Source organism: Crocuta crocuta, unplaced genomic scaffold, assembly GCF_008692635.1.
Source record: "Crocuta crocuta isolate KB4526 unplaced genomic scaffold, BGI_CrCroc_1.0 scaffold170, whole genome shotgun sequence".
Classification (NCBI taxonomy): Eukaryota; Metazoa; Chordata; class Mammalia; order Carnivora; family Hyaenidae; genus Crocuta; species Crocuta crocuta.
Window position 1 is genome coordinate 3523979 of NW_027527853.1, and position 17281 is coordinate 3541259.

The window sequence follows — 17281 nt, forward strand, 5'->3', positions numbered from 1 at the left end:
TTTTTTTTTTTTTTTTTGCAACTTGAAGTAACTCTATAAAGAACACTGTTATACTTGTCTGGGTGCCTGTGCATGCTCCTCTAGGACATATGCTCAGAAGGTGAATTGATGGATCAAAGGCTGAGCATCTTCAGCTTTATCCCGTATCATCACACTGCTTTCCAAAGGGTTTATAGCAATTTACCTTCCCATCATTTCTCTGCCTCTTTGCCACGCGTGGTATGATCACACTTAAAAAAATTTTTTTTTGCCAATCTTATCCATGTAAAGAAGTGTTTTGTTGTTTTAAATTGTATTTTCTTGATAGTGAGTAAGATTGAGCATTCAAGTTTCTGCTTCTATGAATTATTTTCTGCCTATTTTTCTACTATACGTTCTACTATTTTTTTAAACTTCCACTTCCTCTGGGCTCATGGCTCTTAGTTTATGGGTTTTGAAATTGCCTGCACCTTGCCATACCCTGGACCTCAATCCAGAAACAGCCACTGAAGTGGAATCTGGGGGGCTTCACAAAGTGACACTCAATACATCACAGACCTGCCAGCTGAGCCATCTGGTAATTATGTTGTTATTGACTGCAGATCTGAGCTTCCCCCTCCTGCCTCAGATGCTCCCACACTGAGTCTGCAGCTTTTCTCCTCCCTCTTCTTTCGAGAGTAGTGAAATAGGGGAACCCATCACAAGTCCTGGCTTCAAACAGTGAGACTGGCTGTGGTTCCCTGGATTTCATGAACCATTTTCAGACCTTGTTGTCATCCTTTGTTCAGCCCTACTCACTGCTGCCCTGTTTCTACTCCCTCATATAACTGTCATAGTTTGGAGCCCAGATAAACCTTTTATTTTTCAATTTTTATATTTTATCATTACCATGGATGTGGAGCAGAAGGGTTAGGTCAAAGTAAACTTACTATACCATCTTGACATTATATTTTCAAGTTTAGAATTAACATTAAATTTTTTTTACTTTAAAATCTACATTCACATTTAAGATGATACCTTCTTTTCAATTCTTCTTTTCTGTAAGTAGAGGAGTATAATCAGAGTAGCCCAAACTCAGGCTGGATGGCAGAGAAAACTAGATTTTATTAACATTGCCAAATAATTCAATATGCAGTCAGCTATATAAACATCATGAGAGATAGAACAACTGGTAAAGATTAGAACCAATGGTAACTTTCATACAGATATACCTGAAAAAATATAATTTACCTGTATGCTTTGTGCTTTTGTCCCTTGGACATTTTTGGGAAGCAACTGTTTCCAGAAACTTTCTTTTGAATAGTCAAAATATACAGCCATTGGTGTATTATTTTGTTGAATATTAAACCAGACCTATTAAAACATTAACATAAAATCATCAGTATAGGCACATGGGAGCACAAAGCTCCTACCTGGTTATGATGGAGCCACATTTTACAGTCCTACTACCCAATGAAGCCAAGGGAGGTTCTGAGGCAAGAGGTAAAGAGATTCCAAGGGTACATGAACATTAGACTGATCACTGCTTCTCAACCTTGGAGAGAACCACCTGAGGTACTCTAGGGATAGAAGAATCTCTGGCCTTATAACCCAGGGATTCTACTTGAACGTCTGTGTTTTCTTCAGAGCCCACATGGCTCTAATGTCGAGCTGGAATAGAAGAGAACTATTTGACTCTTGACGAGATAACTCCAAATAAGACTTTTCCCCCATATACTTACATTTCCATCATCAAACAAACAGTCCACGCTTTGTAAGGGACAAAATGGGTCAAACTGCTTATGACATTGCCCAGTTAATGGATTCCAAAGCAAATATTCATCAGTTTCTTGAGTTAATACATAAGCCACTTGCCCCTGTGTGAGGAAAAAGTTGGTTAAAGTCATTTTTGGTGGGTGGTTGATTCAACTCATTTTTGTATATGGAAATTATAATGTAAGGATATGATATCTTTGATTTCTAAAAGTCTTTTTGGGGGGCAGTCTTCAAAGTCTTTTTGAAAAGGAAAAGCGAAAGCTCCAGAAACCCTTAGGCCCAGGCTAGCATGGAGGCTCAAAGAAGAGAATGTTTGAGCTGCTGCTGCCATGTACAGCTCTGTAGGGTGTGTCCTCACAGCAATAAAACATGTTGTTCTAGGGGTGCCTGGGTGGCTCAGTTGGTTAAGCGTCTGACTTCAGCTCAGGTCATGATCCCTTGGTTGGTGGATTCAAACCCTGCATCAGGCTCTGTGCTGACAGCTCAGAGCCTGGAGCCTGCTTTGGATTCTGTCTCTCCCTCCCTCTCCCTCCCCCATTCATGCTCTGTCTCTCTTTCTGTGTCTCTCAAAAATACATAAAAGTTAAAAAAACCATATTGTTCTAGAAAAATCAGTGTTTTTTGACAATTTCCTAACAGCTAGCACCAAAGTGTTTTTTAAAACGTTTTCTTAATATGTTTATTCATTTTTTGAGAGACAGAGAGAGAGTGTGTGAGTGGGGGAGGGGGAGAGAAGGAGACACAGAATCTGAAGCAGGCTCCAGGGCCTGAGCTGGTAGCACAGAACCCAAAGTGGGGCTCGAACCCATGAACTGCAAGATCATAACCTGAGCTGAAGGCTGCTTATCCAACTGAGCCACTGAAGGCACAGTGCTCCTGAAGTGTTTTGAGGTAGGGACCCTTTAGTCTAATTCACACAAAGGCACTATATGGACTAACTCTGCTTTGAGTAGAATATGCTTAGGGACTGGAGGAGAATACCACACAGAGTTAGGAAATAGACACTTGCCTAAGGCTCTGAAAAAGCCAAGTGAAGTAAAAAAGTCATTAAGTTAATTTTGAGCATAAGATCTAGCACTGGAGGCTAGAGAGAAAGTATACAGGAAACCATCTGAGGAATAACAGTAGTCATTATGTTGTTATTCTGTTCTGAACATACTTTTTTAAGTGCAAAATTTTTCTTAGCAAAGAATAACAATTTCAGGTAATAATAAAGACTATTGAACACTTAAGGGGAATTTATGTGCACCAGGTACCATGCTCAGGATTCACACTAAAATTTTCACTTACATTCACTCTAAATTCTTTGAAGTAGAGGTGATAATTATGCTCATCTTTCAGATAGAGTCAGAGGTTGATGGATTTGTCTAGTGTAACTGTACATAGCATTAGTCCTATTTATGGAGAAGATAACTGAGGTTCAGAAAAGTAAGTAAACAAAGCTGAGACCATACAGTTAGTAAATGGCATTGCTGGGTTTTAAACCACTTTGACCCCAAACACATATTCTTAATACTGTGCTTGGTGTCTCCAAAGCTCTTGTTCTTTATCATTGTGCTCGGCTTCTTTTCAGGAAGGGGGAGGCGTTGCCTCAACCACAGAGCTGAGGTGAAACACACAGCTGAATACCACCCACGGTGTTGACTTGCAGGCATAAATGCAAATGTTTGTTGAAATACTGTTGACTGTTTACTGCCATCTAGCGGCACTTAAAACTACACAGGGGGATTGTGAGGGGAAGTTAACCATGGGCTTTTTGCTTGCTAAAAGAAATAATAAACCATGCCAAGGAAACAGAGAAATAAGTGATCACAACACAAAGCCTAAAACAAGACTAGAAATATTGACCCTTATCAAATATTTGTGGTAGAAACAGAAATAGAAACATTCCAAAAGAAGATCATTTTTCTGGAGGTATGAATGCAAGAGTATATAATTAAGGTGTAAAAATGTCAGTAGGTAAACACAAATTTCAGGTCCACTTCTTGTATACAAGACTAAAAATCGAGAAATGAAGAATAAGGAGAAGTATTTCTTAAGGATCTTTAAATACAGTATTAGAAAATTATAAAGATGATAGTGGTGATGATGGTTAATGACTCCTACAACTATCACTATACCTGTTACTACACCACCACCACCACCACCACCAAGTGGCGAATATTGAATACTCACCATAAATCAAGGTGCTATTCTCAGTGCCACACATTCACTATGTAATTTAATATTTTAGTAATTCCATGAAGTAGCACTATTACTAGTACAGTTTTACAAAGAAAAGAAAGGAAAGCCTTTCTTTACACTGTGGTCATTTTGAGGAACCAACATTACCTCTTAACTAAATCATTAGTTGCCCAAGAAATTCTCCAATTAGCTTGTGAAAAGATGGAAAGTTGGGATTAATGTCTTTTAAACTTGCAGCTGAACAGTTGATTAGTTTTGTTTACATTATGTAAATATTAACACCAGCACTTACTTCCAATATTGAGGTGCCCAGGAGGACCAAAGCTTTCTTTCCAAAGTACAGAAAGAAATTACAGAGTAGTATGGCATGTTCTTCCTTATTCCCAATAGCCAAACTAATGCAGTGCTAAGGCAAAAGAAACCAGAAGAGAAAGATGAGCAATGCAAGCATCCAACAGACTTGGGGCCCCTCTCCTCCCTCCAGCTTCACACACACATATTTTTGCCAGGTTACTAGGATGACTGACTGCAAAGTTGCAAGGTCTGGTACCTTCTGCCTGAGAAAACACTGGCGAGAACACTAACTTGGATTATAGGAGTCACCTCTACTGTGGGGCAATTAACGTGGATACTGTGTAAGTGACCAAATAGCTTATCATCCAGTCTAGAACGTTTCTGTTAAGGACAAATATAACTGCCCTGGGCAAACAGGGACATGTGGACTGATATTTTAAGAAAATCTCATCTGCTAGGAAATCACATAGAGTTTTTAGAGGAAGGGGTTCTTTGGTCAATGGAGCTATACACTCTGTCTTGTACCAATATAGGGCTCTCAAGTCACAGAGAGGAACAGATTGGAGTTGAAGCCCAGTCTGAAAGATGATTGAAACGTCTTCAACTGAAAGAGCTGGACAGTTGGGGCTGGGTGTAGTCAAATATAGGGTGCCTCATAAAGCAGTTGTTGCAAGAGAGAAAAAGCACAGTGGAGGTGGCAGACTGGTGGTCTATGCCCTAGTTGTGGTCAAAAGTGTGTTTTTTGTTTGGCCCTGGAATGTTTTTTAAAATTGGGAGATCTCATATAAAACTCTGCATTTCTGGCTTCCCTTGAAAAACCAAAAGATCTAACAACATATATGGGCCCAAATGTTCATACAGCAAGTCTGTTGTTGTTGAATAGCAACTGCAACATTTAGACAGGACGTGTGTCTTCCAGTTCAGTATAGTCCTCCATAAAGGGATGTAGTGGCCAGGGAGGTGGGGATGGGGGACCTAAGGCAGTGACTATTTACCAATCTGTATGAAAGCATTCCAGTGTTTTAACAAAATATATGGTTACATCTGTATACACTGGCAGAACATGATGGTGAGGGATGGAGGTTAGGGAGGATGGTAACATGGCTCCTCTGAAAGAAAAGTGTGAACAGAAGAGTGAAGGGCAGAATATGAGTGGTCTTCATTGTCAGGCCAAGGAGGTTGTCCTGACTGGATTTCATAAGAGGAGGAGGGAACAGTGAGAACAGGTAATTAACATACTGAGTTCTAGATGCCTTGCATATATGTTATCCTTTTCAAAACCCCTATATAACACAGATGAGGAAGTTGAGGTCCAAGGAAGCTCAATGACCTAACTTAGGTTCCAAAGCTCTTAAGTGGTTGAAGTGGGATTTGAACCAAGGTTTGTTTGAACCAACCAAGGGATTGTTGAACCAAAGACTGTGTGTTAGGGAGGAGAAAATAACACTTGTTCTGTGACAGTCTAATAATTGTATATCATGGGCATCCCATGGCCAAAGGGTTCGTGTCAGTCGGAAGACATTAGCCAAGAGGAATCCCATACTTGTAGTAACCTCTTGGTTATGGGTATTCTTTGGATTCGTGGTTGGGGTGGGGAGGGACTCAGGAGTACTAGTATTTGCCTGAATGGTTATTTTTATGATTAGTTTTTAGATATTTTAGAGGTTCTTTCAATGTTCTGCAGGATTATAACACCCATGAACACATTTTGATTAGATGAAAGAGTCTCAGAAGAGTCTGGAGTTAATGACATCTCTTTGAGTTCTACTAGATTTGAATTACTGAATCACTGGAACCACATGCTTGTGTCTCCTTTGTTCTCACTTAGCAAAAGACAGAGTAGCTGACCTATTAAGTTATCCCTGTGCCCCATAAATTCATTTCAGCTCAACTCTAGCCTCTAAAACATTCTAGATAAGTGCCAGGACCATTGGCTCCCGATGGAAAGTGTCCCTCTCTAAGGCTCCCACCATACCAGTAATTTTCAACTAAAAATATTTGTTTAATGCTTGCTAATTTGTATAAAAATATAAAAATAAATAATATTCAAGTCTACCTATTCATTTAAAGAGATTAAGCTTGGGATGTATATGTACAGTGTACAGAGTATGAGTGTAGATTCAATATATAAGCAACTAAATATAAGAGCACTGAAAAAAGTGCTCTACTTAGGGTTGCCAGATTTGTGGAAAAAAATAGGATGACCAATTAAATTTGCACTTGGTATAAACAAATTTTAGTATAAATATGTCTCAAATATTGCATGGCACCTATATTCTATTTGGCGACCAGTTTAAAGAGAATTTTAATCCAAGTGCTGAGGAAAAGCATTGCTATGCATGCTCCTCATTGAAATGTGGGGAGACTGGGGAAAGCTTCTGAGAACTGGTGGTGTTTGCCCTGGACTCAGTGTCTGTCCAGCTCCATAGTGACAGGCCAATTTCTGTCTGGAAGATGTCATAATATTGTACTCCTGGAATTCCCATTGGATGAAAATAGTCGAGAGCTACCACTTATAATGTTGTTGAATAGATTGTTCTCCTTTAAGAATCATTTCTGATTCTTAAAGTGCCTGGGTGGCTCAGTCAGTTAAGCCTCCGACTTCAGCTCAGGTCATGATCTCACGGTTCGTGGGTTTGAGCCCCGCGTCGGGCTCTGTGCTGACAGCTAACTCAGAGCCTGGAGTCTGCTTCAGGTTCTGTGTCTCCCTCTCTCTCTGACCCTCCCCTGCTCACACTGTCTCTCTCTCAAAAATAAATAAAACATTAAAAAAAATTTTTTTTAAAGAGAATAATTTCTATGGATTATTACAGAGCTGCATATGATATATTAAATTATCAAATCCTGTCAAATTTCACAAGACAAAGTATTACATATGTGCATAATATTTTTAAAGATATATTTAAGAGAAAAATAAGAAATATTTACTATACATTTTAATTATAAAATGTAATTCATTACCTCTGATGTCATCCATATATCAAAACCATCATTTTTATCCAGAATATCAGGAACAATAGGAATCAAAGATACAAAGCGAGCAATGAGGTCCTAGAATAATATTAACTAACATTTATTGAATGCAGACTATGTGGCCATCACTGAGCATAGTGTTTTACATGCGTGACCATCACATTTAGTGTATCCCACAAGCCCATGAAGTACATACTATTATTATTTTTGTTTTACAGAAGAGGAAAAAAGCATAGCATACTAAGATAACTTGCCCAGGGTCACACAGCTAACACAGTGTATGGAATCTCTGGGAACAAGGCCAAGTTAGCCTGACTCCAGAGTATGCCCGTTAACCATTACACTTCACTGTATTAAATTCTAGAAATTTTAAACATTATATATATTACATATATACTTTAAATTACAACTGTTAAATTTTTTTAAAGAGATATTGAAGAATAGCAAAAGCTTGATTTGCTTTTAGGTTTCAAATCTATTAGAATTATTTTTATTAATATAAGCTTGTTTTCTCAAACAACAGAAGTTATACTGTGGACTGTTCCCCCTACAAGGATGGAGACAAGGACTCAGACTAAAATAGGGAAGTAGAAAGGGATACAGATAAGTAATGAGTCAACACAGAAAGCTTACTAACATTTTCACTGATTTATAACAGCCATCATTTATGCACCAATGACCTCCTATATTGGTCATGTTTCTGACTTCATGATTCATAGTCTTTCATAAGCAAAGTTGCTAAGAGTCATATTTAAAAACAAAACAAAACAAAAAAGGATTGGGGCACCTGGGTGGCTCAGTTTGTTAAGGGTCTGACTCTTGATTTCAGCTCAGGTCATGACCCCAGGGTCACAGGATCAAGCTCCACGTGGGGGCTCCACACTGAGCATGGAGCCTGCTTAAGATTCTCTCTCTCTTTCTCTATCTCTCTCTCACCCTCTGCCCCTCTCCCCTGCTCTCACTCTCTCACTCTCTCTAAAATAAAAAACCAAATAAACAAAAAGATGATAAAGATTGTTTTTGAAATAAATCTAGAGCATTATTATCTCTTTGGACTTTGGGTGTCAGAAAACATAAGCAGAAAGAAACACATGATGGAAAGGCAGAGTGTAGCAAAAGGTAACCTAAGTCAGGGCTTTTTATTTCAGCCTAGAGTCCAGCTAAGGGAGCTTTCTAATGGACAAATAATACGAATATTCTGAGGTGAGCCAATTGATTCAATCAAACCTGAATAAGCAAATGGTATAAGTGATTTTTTTGTGGATGCCTTTTAAGAAAAGCTTATTTTTTTCTTCAAAGAGGAGACTTATAGTTCTGATTTCACATTTTCCTTTCTCAAAGTAGAAGGAGGTTTTGAGTCCATAGTGGATAAATCTTCATTTTATATGAACTTCCATTTTTAGTATGTCTCTCTTGTCAGCTGGCAAATAGATATGCATAAAGGAAAGTCACATAGGGTGGGGTAGGAAGTGTTATGATGGCAGTTTACAGAGAAAAATATAACATAGTTTCTTCATTCCCGCATGCAATGAGAAGCAATCCTATGAGAAGCAATTTGTAGGACATAACTCCTTTAGAAACCTAACTTTAAAAAAAATATTTATTGATTTATTTTTAGAGAGAGAGAGAGAGAGAGAGCGCGCGACGGTGAGCAGGAAAGGAGCAGAGAGAGAGAGAGAGAGAATCCCAAGCAGACTCCATGCTGTGCGCACAGAGCCTGGCGCAGGGCTTGATCCCACGAACTGTGAGATTATGACCTGGGCTGAACCCAAGAGTTGGATACTTAACCAACAGAGTCACTCAGGTGCCCCTAGAAACATAACTTAATTTTGCCTGAAGCCAAAGGAGTTTTTCTGTGTCAGTTTTCAAAGTCTGGTAGAAACCTCACAAAGCCAGTGTGGTCACATGAACTGGTGTAGCACCAGTGACTTTCTAGCCCAAGGGGGTAGAAATGAAGGAGATCAGGAAGAAATATTGTCTCCCATCTGGGGCTCAGGAAGACATACTGTAACATAGATGGCTTCTCTCTCAGGAAACTGTTTTTGAAAACAAAACAATTTTAGTAAGAAAGTTATGCTTAAAACTTGATATAAAACCTGATATAAAAAAGTAAACAAATTAAAATAAATATAAAGTAACAAAATGTTCTAAAATTTACTATGTTGCACAACTTTGTGTATATATTAAAAACCACTGGATTGTCTACCTTAGATGGGTGAATGACATATAATGTGAGTTATATATCAATAAAGCTACTAAAATACATATCTTACAAGTGTTGCATTAGAATCATGAAGAAATATATCCAGGAGTTGCTGAGGTGGATTTAATGCCTTGATATATCTTGTTACTAAGATCTGTTTCCCTTCACCATCAAAGACAGTAGTTGTGATTCTTCGGTTGGGAAACATCGCCTTACAACTTTGTTTAAAAGTCTGCGCTCTCTCGAAAACATCTGTGTGATCTGAAAACTAGAATCAAGTTCAAAATATTTCAACATTATTCCATACTGTTTCCACAGGAAAATATCAAGAACCAAGGTTCATTTTTATCCACTTTGAAATCATTATTATTAGCTTTTAAAACAGTTTATACTTCTTTAATAGTACCTATAAAAACAATTCAGTGCAAAACCTACCTTGTCTAGTTCTGGATTACAGGTGACATATGATATTTGAGGTTCAATGGTAGCAAAAATATTTAAGAAAGTACATTCTTTTAAATTCTGCCCACAATAATCTTCTTTAGGAGACACATAAGTCTTACTCCAAGTATACCCAAGCAAAACTGGTGGAGTATTTACTTGAAATGTTCCACTAATCTGAAAGAACATAACAATACAATAGATTCTGCATGATGAAATAACATCAGCCAAATACAGCACAGCTTGTTCCGGTTTTCTCTCGAGGAGGAAATGGGCTTGCACGGGCATGCGCATGCGGGTTCTACCAATATGTACCCGCACAAGAATGATCAGGTTCTCCATGATGATCTATTCACAGGCACCTTCAACTCCCTGGGTCCCTGTCTAACATGCACTACGTCAAGAGGGCGGATGTAAGAAAGGGATGAAGCAAGGATGCAAGTTGCCCTAACAGAGTGATAGAAGTTCCTAGAAGATCTAATTCAGGCTCAGAGAAGATGCTAAAAGACCATGTTACACTGGGTATGTTTAACAATGGGTCTAGGAAGAGAAGAAAAAGTGTAACAGCAGGAAAGACAACCCACAAGTCCACAGAAGGAGGAATCTTGTGTGTATGTGTGTGCATATGTGTGTGTATGTGTACATGGAGGTAGGAGCTGATTTACAATAATAATAATAATAATAATAGTAATAGCTAATAGTTACTGAACACTTACTGTGTTCAAAGCATTGTGCCAAGCACTTGATGTAGATCAGATCATTCAATGAAATAGATACTCTCTTACCTCTACATTGCAGATAAGGAAACTGAGGCTCACAGAATTTGAGTAATTTGCAAACTCACACAGCTAATGAGGTCTGCCCACTTTTGAAGTTCACATTCTTAGCTACCTCTCTAGCCTGGAATCTGGCCTGAGACTGGGACACGCTTGGAGATTTACAGATGTAGGAAGCCCTGTACCCCAACAACCTAAATTTCTATTGCTCTTTCTGTGCAGCTCTTAGGCTTGCAACATGCTCCCTCATGACATCCCTTGTGATAACATATTATGCAGACATTTCTACTCTCTAGTATCTATTCTCTCCTCCTTATCACCAACAGTTTTAGGTGGCAATATGACAGGCAAATAGTGGTCAAGTCACATAAATGTAAGAAGTCTGCTGGGTTTTCTAAGAAAGTGCACTGCCCCTTCTTGCTTCACCCTGCTCTCGTTTGCAACATGAATATGAGGCTGGAGGTACACTGAAAATTTACAATTATGAGGATGAAAGGCACATAATATGTAATGTGATAATATTCTTGAGCTGCTACACTGTCATCTAGACTTCTTTTTAGGTGAGATAAATAGACCCCTTATATCACTCATTGTTAGCTTTTCTGTGGCAAATTGCTGAATGCAATTCTAATACACACATAGTTCTTTCTGAGTCAAATATCCTTTTTTGTTCAACAACCATCTTTAAGGGCTTGATTCAAAAGTCATCTCTTTCAGGGCACCTGGGTGGCTCAGTTGGTTAAGCGTCCAACTTTGGCTCAGGTCATGGTCTCATGGTTCATGGGTTCGAGCCCCGTATTGGGCTCTGTGCTGACAGCTAGCTCAGAGCCTGGAGCCTGCCTCAGATTCTGTATCTCCCTCTCTTTCTGACTTTCCCTTGCTCATGCTCTCTCTCTCTCTCAGAAATAAATAAAACATTTTAAAAAATTAAAAAATATTATCTCTTTGGTAAATACTTTCCTGACCTTTCATTTCCTTCTCATACCCCTTTTGTTCACCCCTGGCCCTTCTGAATACTACCACTCCTCCTCCAAACCAGGAAGTCTAAGGTACTTCCTACTGTATGTTCTCATAGTACCTGTCTTTTGCCCCTATCAAAGCACTATAGCATTACTTTTCTTCTATAGACAGTGAGCTCCTTGAGGTAGAAAATTCATTTCTGAGTCTAGGCTGGGGTTTTTCCATTTTGCGGGTCATGTAGGCATATTTGTGCACACAACTGAACAGGAGAGCCCTGTGGGGCTATCACAGAGAGAGGTGCTAATCATCAGTCTCACTGTTATAAGCAATGCTGACGAGCTGAAACTCCTGGAACCCATGGTCACAAAGCAACACAACACCATTAATCATTTATCATTAATCAAAGAACATTTGTGAATCTGATTCTAAAAACTATCATATGCAAATATAAATGTTGCTTCAAGACCTAAGGCTAGCTGAGTTATTCTTCTTTTTTTAAGTTTATTTATTTTGATAGAGAGAGTGCTTGCGCTCATATGAGCAGGGGAGGGGCAGAAACAGAGAGAGAGAATCCCAAGCAGGCTCCATGCTGTCAGCCTAGAATCTGATGCCAGGCTCTATCTCATGAATCATGAGATCATGAACTGAGCGGAAATCAAGAGTCAGACATTTAACTGACTGAGACATCCAGGCACCCCTAGGTGTGTTATTCTTTATCAGTGAACACTTTAAACATGTAGGAAAGAAATTTGTGGGTGTCTCCTGCTCTAGAGACAGCTAAAATATTTAAATACTCTAACACCCAGTGGCACTCAAAAACAGGATTGCTTTGACCTACCAACCTGGTAATCACAGAATCTAATTTAAAGATAACAGTAAGTTCCTACTAGCCAAAGTAAAAACTTAGAATAATTAGCAAATACTAATTTTCTATTACCTCAGATTGTTGCAGAAGAGCAGAGAAAGGGAAGACAATGGACCCAAGCCAATTCTTTCTTATATGTGAATGACTACTGCAGCTCTTGAAATAGGGATCCTATTAACATAAATAATTTTTCTGTTACTTACTTTATATCACATGATGAATAACTTCACAAACTTGCAAGTAAGTTTAAAAAATCATTTTTTTCAAAAAGAAACCAAAAAAGTAAAAAAGTAAACAGAAAGAATATTTTTCACTTTTTAATTTCTTTAAAAGATATTTGACAATTTAAAGCATAATAATGACACATTGTGGAATTTATGGCCTATGTACAGCTATTTACATTATTGTAGTAGGTATGCTAAATGCAGGAAACTTTTGAAAATACACTAAAGAATATAGAGAAAAGAATAAAAATTACCTTAACCCCCAAGATATCACCACCATTAACAACATCTTAAGATGTTAAATTGTAGTGAAAATATGTTGAAATGACGAAAACACATTCAGAGGAGAATAGCATCATAGATGGCGGGTCAGGGAGAAAGGTAGACTTAGAGTAGAGGTTTGATGGTTAATAGAACACGTCAAAAAGAAGCAGGTTTGCTGACATGGCTAAGTAATTTAAGTGCATGGTGTAGTTAGGAAAAGATGACCCCCAAGGCTACCTTAGCTTAAGCCCTTAAGACCATGCAATTCAGTTTTCTCTGATTTACTTTGCAGCCTTCTGAGCCCAGTTAAGTTTCTTTCTTTTTTCCCTCCTTTCTTTTCTTTCTTTCTTTCCTTCCTCTTTCCTTTCTTTTTCTTCCTTTCTTTCTTTTTTTCTTTTTTCTCTTTCTTTCTTTCTTTCTTTCTTTCTTTCTTTCTTTCTTTCTTTCTTTCTTTCTTTCTTTCTTTCTTTCTTTCTTTCTTTCATTTATTAGCCCCATTTAGTATCTAAGGAAGTTTTCTCTGTTGAGAAGTGACTGCACCGATAGACCAATTCTGACTGCTTGATATGTTATATTTCTTTTTTTTAATTTTTATTATTTTTAAAATATAATTTATTGTCAAATTGGCTTCCATACAATATCCGGTGCTCATCCCAACAAGTGCTTTCCTCAATGTCCATCACCCACTTCCCTCCCTTTTTTAATTTATTTTTTAAAATATAATTTATTGTATGTTTCTTATGCTGAGAGATTAGATTGTTTATTTTTCCCAAGGTCCTGATCACCTTTATCATGGTAATTTTAGATTTGCAAGATTGGTTTGATTTCCTTTCTTTTCTTTTTTTTTTTAGTGTTTTTTTTTTTTTTTTTTANAGGTCCTTTATCCATTTTGAGTTGATTTTTGTGCATGGTGTGAGAAAATGATCTAGTTTCATTGATTTCCTTTCTTTTCTATCCTCACTTTAGCCTTGGATAGAGCCTGCCTTGCACTTTGAGGAAATTGTCATTAAAGAAGTAAACAACAGGCCATCCTGTTAAACAAGAGACTATCCATCTGTGTGCAAAGGGAAATTAATCATTTTGGTCTGTTTAGAATATTATGATTGATTCTAGGCATGCTTAAGCCCCATCATGGTACAAATTGGGAAAAGGAAATTGCAATCGTTAATTTTACATGTCAATTTGACTGAACTAAGGGATGCCCAAATATATAAAACACTTTCTCTGGGTTTGTCTGTGAGAGTGTTGCTGAAGAGATTTGCACTTGAATCAATAGACTAAGTAAAAATCAGCCCTCATCAATGTGGGTAGAAATCATTCAAACCTCTGAGGGCCTGAATAGAACAAAAAGGTGGAGGAAGGGCAAATTCACTCTCTTTCTTCTTGAATTGGGACATCCATTTCCTCCTGCTCTTGGACATTGGAGCCCTTGATTCTCAAGGGCTTCGGACTCTGGAACTTACGCCAGCAGTCTCTCAGACCTCAGGCATTTGCACTCAAACTGAATGATAGCACTTGCTTTTCTGGCTCTCCAACTTGCAGATGGCATATTGTGGCATATCTCAGCTTCCGCAATCCCATGAACCAATAATAAACCTCCTATAACTATATATCTATATCTATTTATGATATATCTATGATATACCTATCTTTATATCTATATCTATCCTATTGATTCTGTTTCTCTGGATAATATTGACTAATACAAAGAAAACTAAAGGGGGAGAGGGGACAAATACCATGTATGTGGGATTGGAAAGATCAGTGTTATGAAGATGTCAATTCTAATTGAATTGATCTATGTATTCAGCCCATCCTAATAAAAATACTAGCAGGTTTTGTCTTGTTTTTGGAAAGCAATAAGCTGATTCTAATATTTATATGGAAATACAAAGGGCTAAGAATAGCCAAAGCAATCTTAAGAAAGTAAAACAAAGCTGAAAAACTTAGATTTCTGGATACTGAAATTTATAACAAAGCTTTAGTAATTAAGACAGTGTGGTATTGATGCAAAGATAGAGAATAGATCAATGGAACAGAATAGAGTCCAGAAATAAACCCACATTTGTACAGTCACCAGATTTAGAACAAAGGGTGACTTTGTAATGCAGTGGGGGAAGGGATGATCCTTTCCATAAATGGTGCTGGGTCAACTGAATATACTTATGGGGAAAAAAATAATCCTGAACCTCTATGTCACAGATTCTTAAAAATAAATTCTGGTTGGATTTTAGATCTAAATGTGAGAGGTAAAATGATTAAGCTTTTAGAAGCAAACACAGGATAATATCTACATGATCTAAAGTAGGCAATATTTCTTAAAGAGGACCAAAAAAAGCACCACCACTGCATTGCACTATATTAAATCGAGATTTTCGGTTCATCCAAATACCCATTAAAAAAGCAAAAAAGATAAGCCAGTGCGGGAAAAAGACTAGTAAAGTTTATATCTGATAAAGTACTCACATCCAGATTATACACAGAACTGTTAAAAATCAATGAAAAAAAGGGGGCAAAATACTTGAACACACCTTTCACAAAAGAAGTTATCAAAATGGCCAACATAGAAAAAAGTGTTCAATTTCATGAGTCATCATGAAAATGTGACTTAAAAACCATAAGGTAATATGGTTGCTTTCATCAATATGTTTGAAATGAAAAAATCAGACAATGCTAGGTAATGACAAGATATGGATGAACCAGAACTCTCATAAACTGGTGGTGGAAGTGTGAATTGATACAACCATCCTGAAAATGGCTTGGCACTAAACAACCACAGCTGGGCACATGCACAGTCCAAGAGACTGCAGTTTTACTCTTAACTATATATCCAACAGAAATGCAGACTAATTTTCCCAAGACAGGTACAATTATATTTCTATCAGGGTTAAATGTAAGGGCCAACAACTAGAAAGAAGCAAATTATCCATCAATAGTAGAATGCATAAAAAAGTTAAGGTACATTCTTACAATAATATACCATACAGCTATGAGAATCAATGAACAGCATTATAGAGGACTCCCACAAACAGTATAGAGAGAAATAAGTCACTCACAGATGGATGCATAATATACGTGATTTCAATCACAAGTTTCAAAAATAAGTGATACCTAATCTATACTGTTAGAAGCTAAAATGGTTACTGGTTGGAGGAAGGAACTTGGATAGAGCACAAAAGAGGCTTCTAGGGTGATACTAGCAATATTTGGTTTCATGATCTGAAACACTGACATTTTTTTCCTTTTTTGTCTCCACTATTTATTTTCCCTTAGATAGAAAGCAAAGTTTGTCAGAGTAAGTTTGTCAATATAAATTTAATTAAGAAATCTTAGATTGAGTCTCTTGCCTCTGAATAATCGAAACTTACCTGAAGTGGTTTGTAAACTCTAGAAAAAGTGTGTAATTAAGATTAAACTTCAAAAATAAAAAGCTTGAAAGAGTTGTTTTTCAAAAATCATACCTCCAATTATTAAAAATTACAAAAGCACTTTGACTACAATGCAATAAAACTAGAATTTGAAATCAAAAGTTTACACTAGTCATTTGAAAATACATAAAAGCTAATATTAAATAACTAGTAGGTCAAGAGATAATAACAATACACAGAAAATAAAAAATAAAAATAACCTAATATTAAAGATATGGTTTAAGATACTTTAGAGATAAATTCACAGTCTTAAAATATTTCCATTACTCGAGACAGAGATGGATTCCAAATTCATCTCAGAAAGAGCCCAGTTCTTTTGTCCCCAGTGCTAAAAATAGGCCACATTTCTGTGAGACTTCCAAGACCTCAGCTTCCTGCTAAGAAGTTAACTAATGAAGGGGAGACCCACAGGAAGTAAGAAATAGTTGATAGCAGGAAGAAAAAATATACAAGAAAAAGAGGGAAATTGAAGCATGGGAAAAAACTGTTTTCTAAAGAATAGTGATTGATGATATACCAAACCTTCTTTCAGCGGGGCAGTTGTCCTTGGGCTCAGCCTAGGTCGGGTCTTTTATGAGAAAAGGAATGCTTTGGCCTAGAGTTATGTTGTAGCCCAGTGCATGAGAGGAAGTCAAGAACATCGGCCAGGCCCTTTCCATTCCTAAATAGCAGGCTCACGTAGTCACATATGTCTTGATACTTAAAGTAAATGCATTTCATTCAATAATAATACAAAGCACTTACAGGAATTTAACTATGAATCAAATACTATTCAATTCTGGTCAAACCAGATAATATACTTCTGAGAGAGAAAGTCTGTTAGGTGTTCTTTTGAGTTTCCCAAGTTCTACCCATTATCAGTTTATTTTTTATTTTTATTTTTTGAGAAAGAGAGAATGAGCATGTGTGCACATGTGGCAGGGGCGGGGGGGTGG

General features: G+C 37.4%; 1 protein-coding gene across 3 annotated transcripts in view; it reads right to left on the reverse strand.

Moving 5' to 3' along the window:
• Positions 1 to 17281, reverse strand: part of CC2D2B (coiled-coil and C2 domain containing 2B) — a 34830-nt gene that overhangs the window by 9997 nt on the left and 7552 nt on the right. The window contains exons 3-9 of one of the 3 annotated variants that reach the window (XM_077779412.1): positions 12503 to 12601; positions 9824 to 10006; positions 9459 to 9656; positions 7174 to 7263; positions 4211 to 4324; positions 1701 to 1835; positions 1210 to 1332 (exon numbers count right to left, since the gene is read on the reverse strand). In XM_077779412.1, the coding sequence (XP_077635538.1) occupies positions 1210 to 1332; positions 1701 to 1835; positions 4211 to 4324; positions 7174 to 7263; positions 9459 to 9656; positions 9824 to 10006; positions 12503 to 12601 (942 nt within the window). The remainder of the gene's footprint in view (positions 1 to 1209; positions 1333 to 1700; positions 1836 to 4210; positions 4325 to 7173; positions 7264 to 9458; positions 9657 to 9823; positions 10007 to 12502; positions 12602 to 17281) is intronic. The other 2 variants (XM_077779426.1, XM_077779418.1) reach the window with 2 other exon arrangements.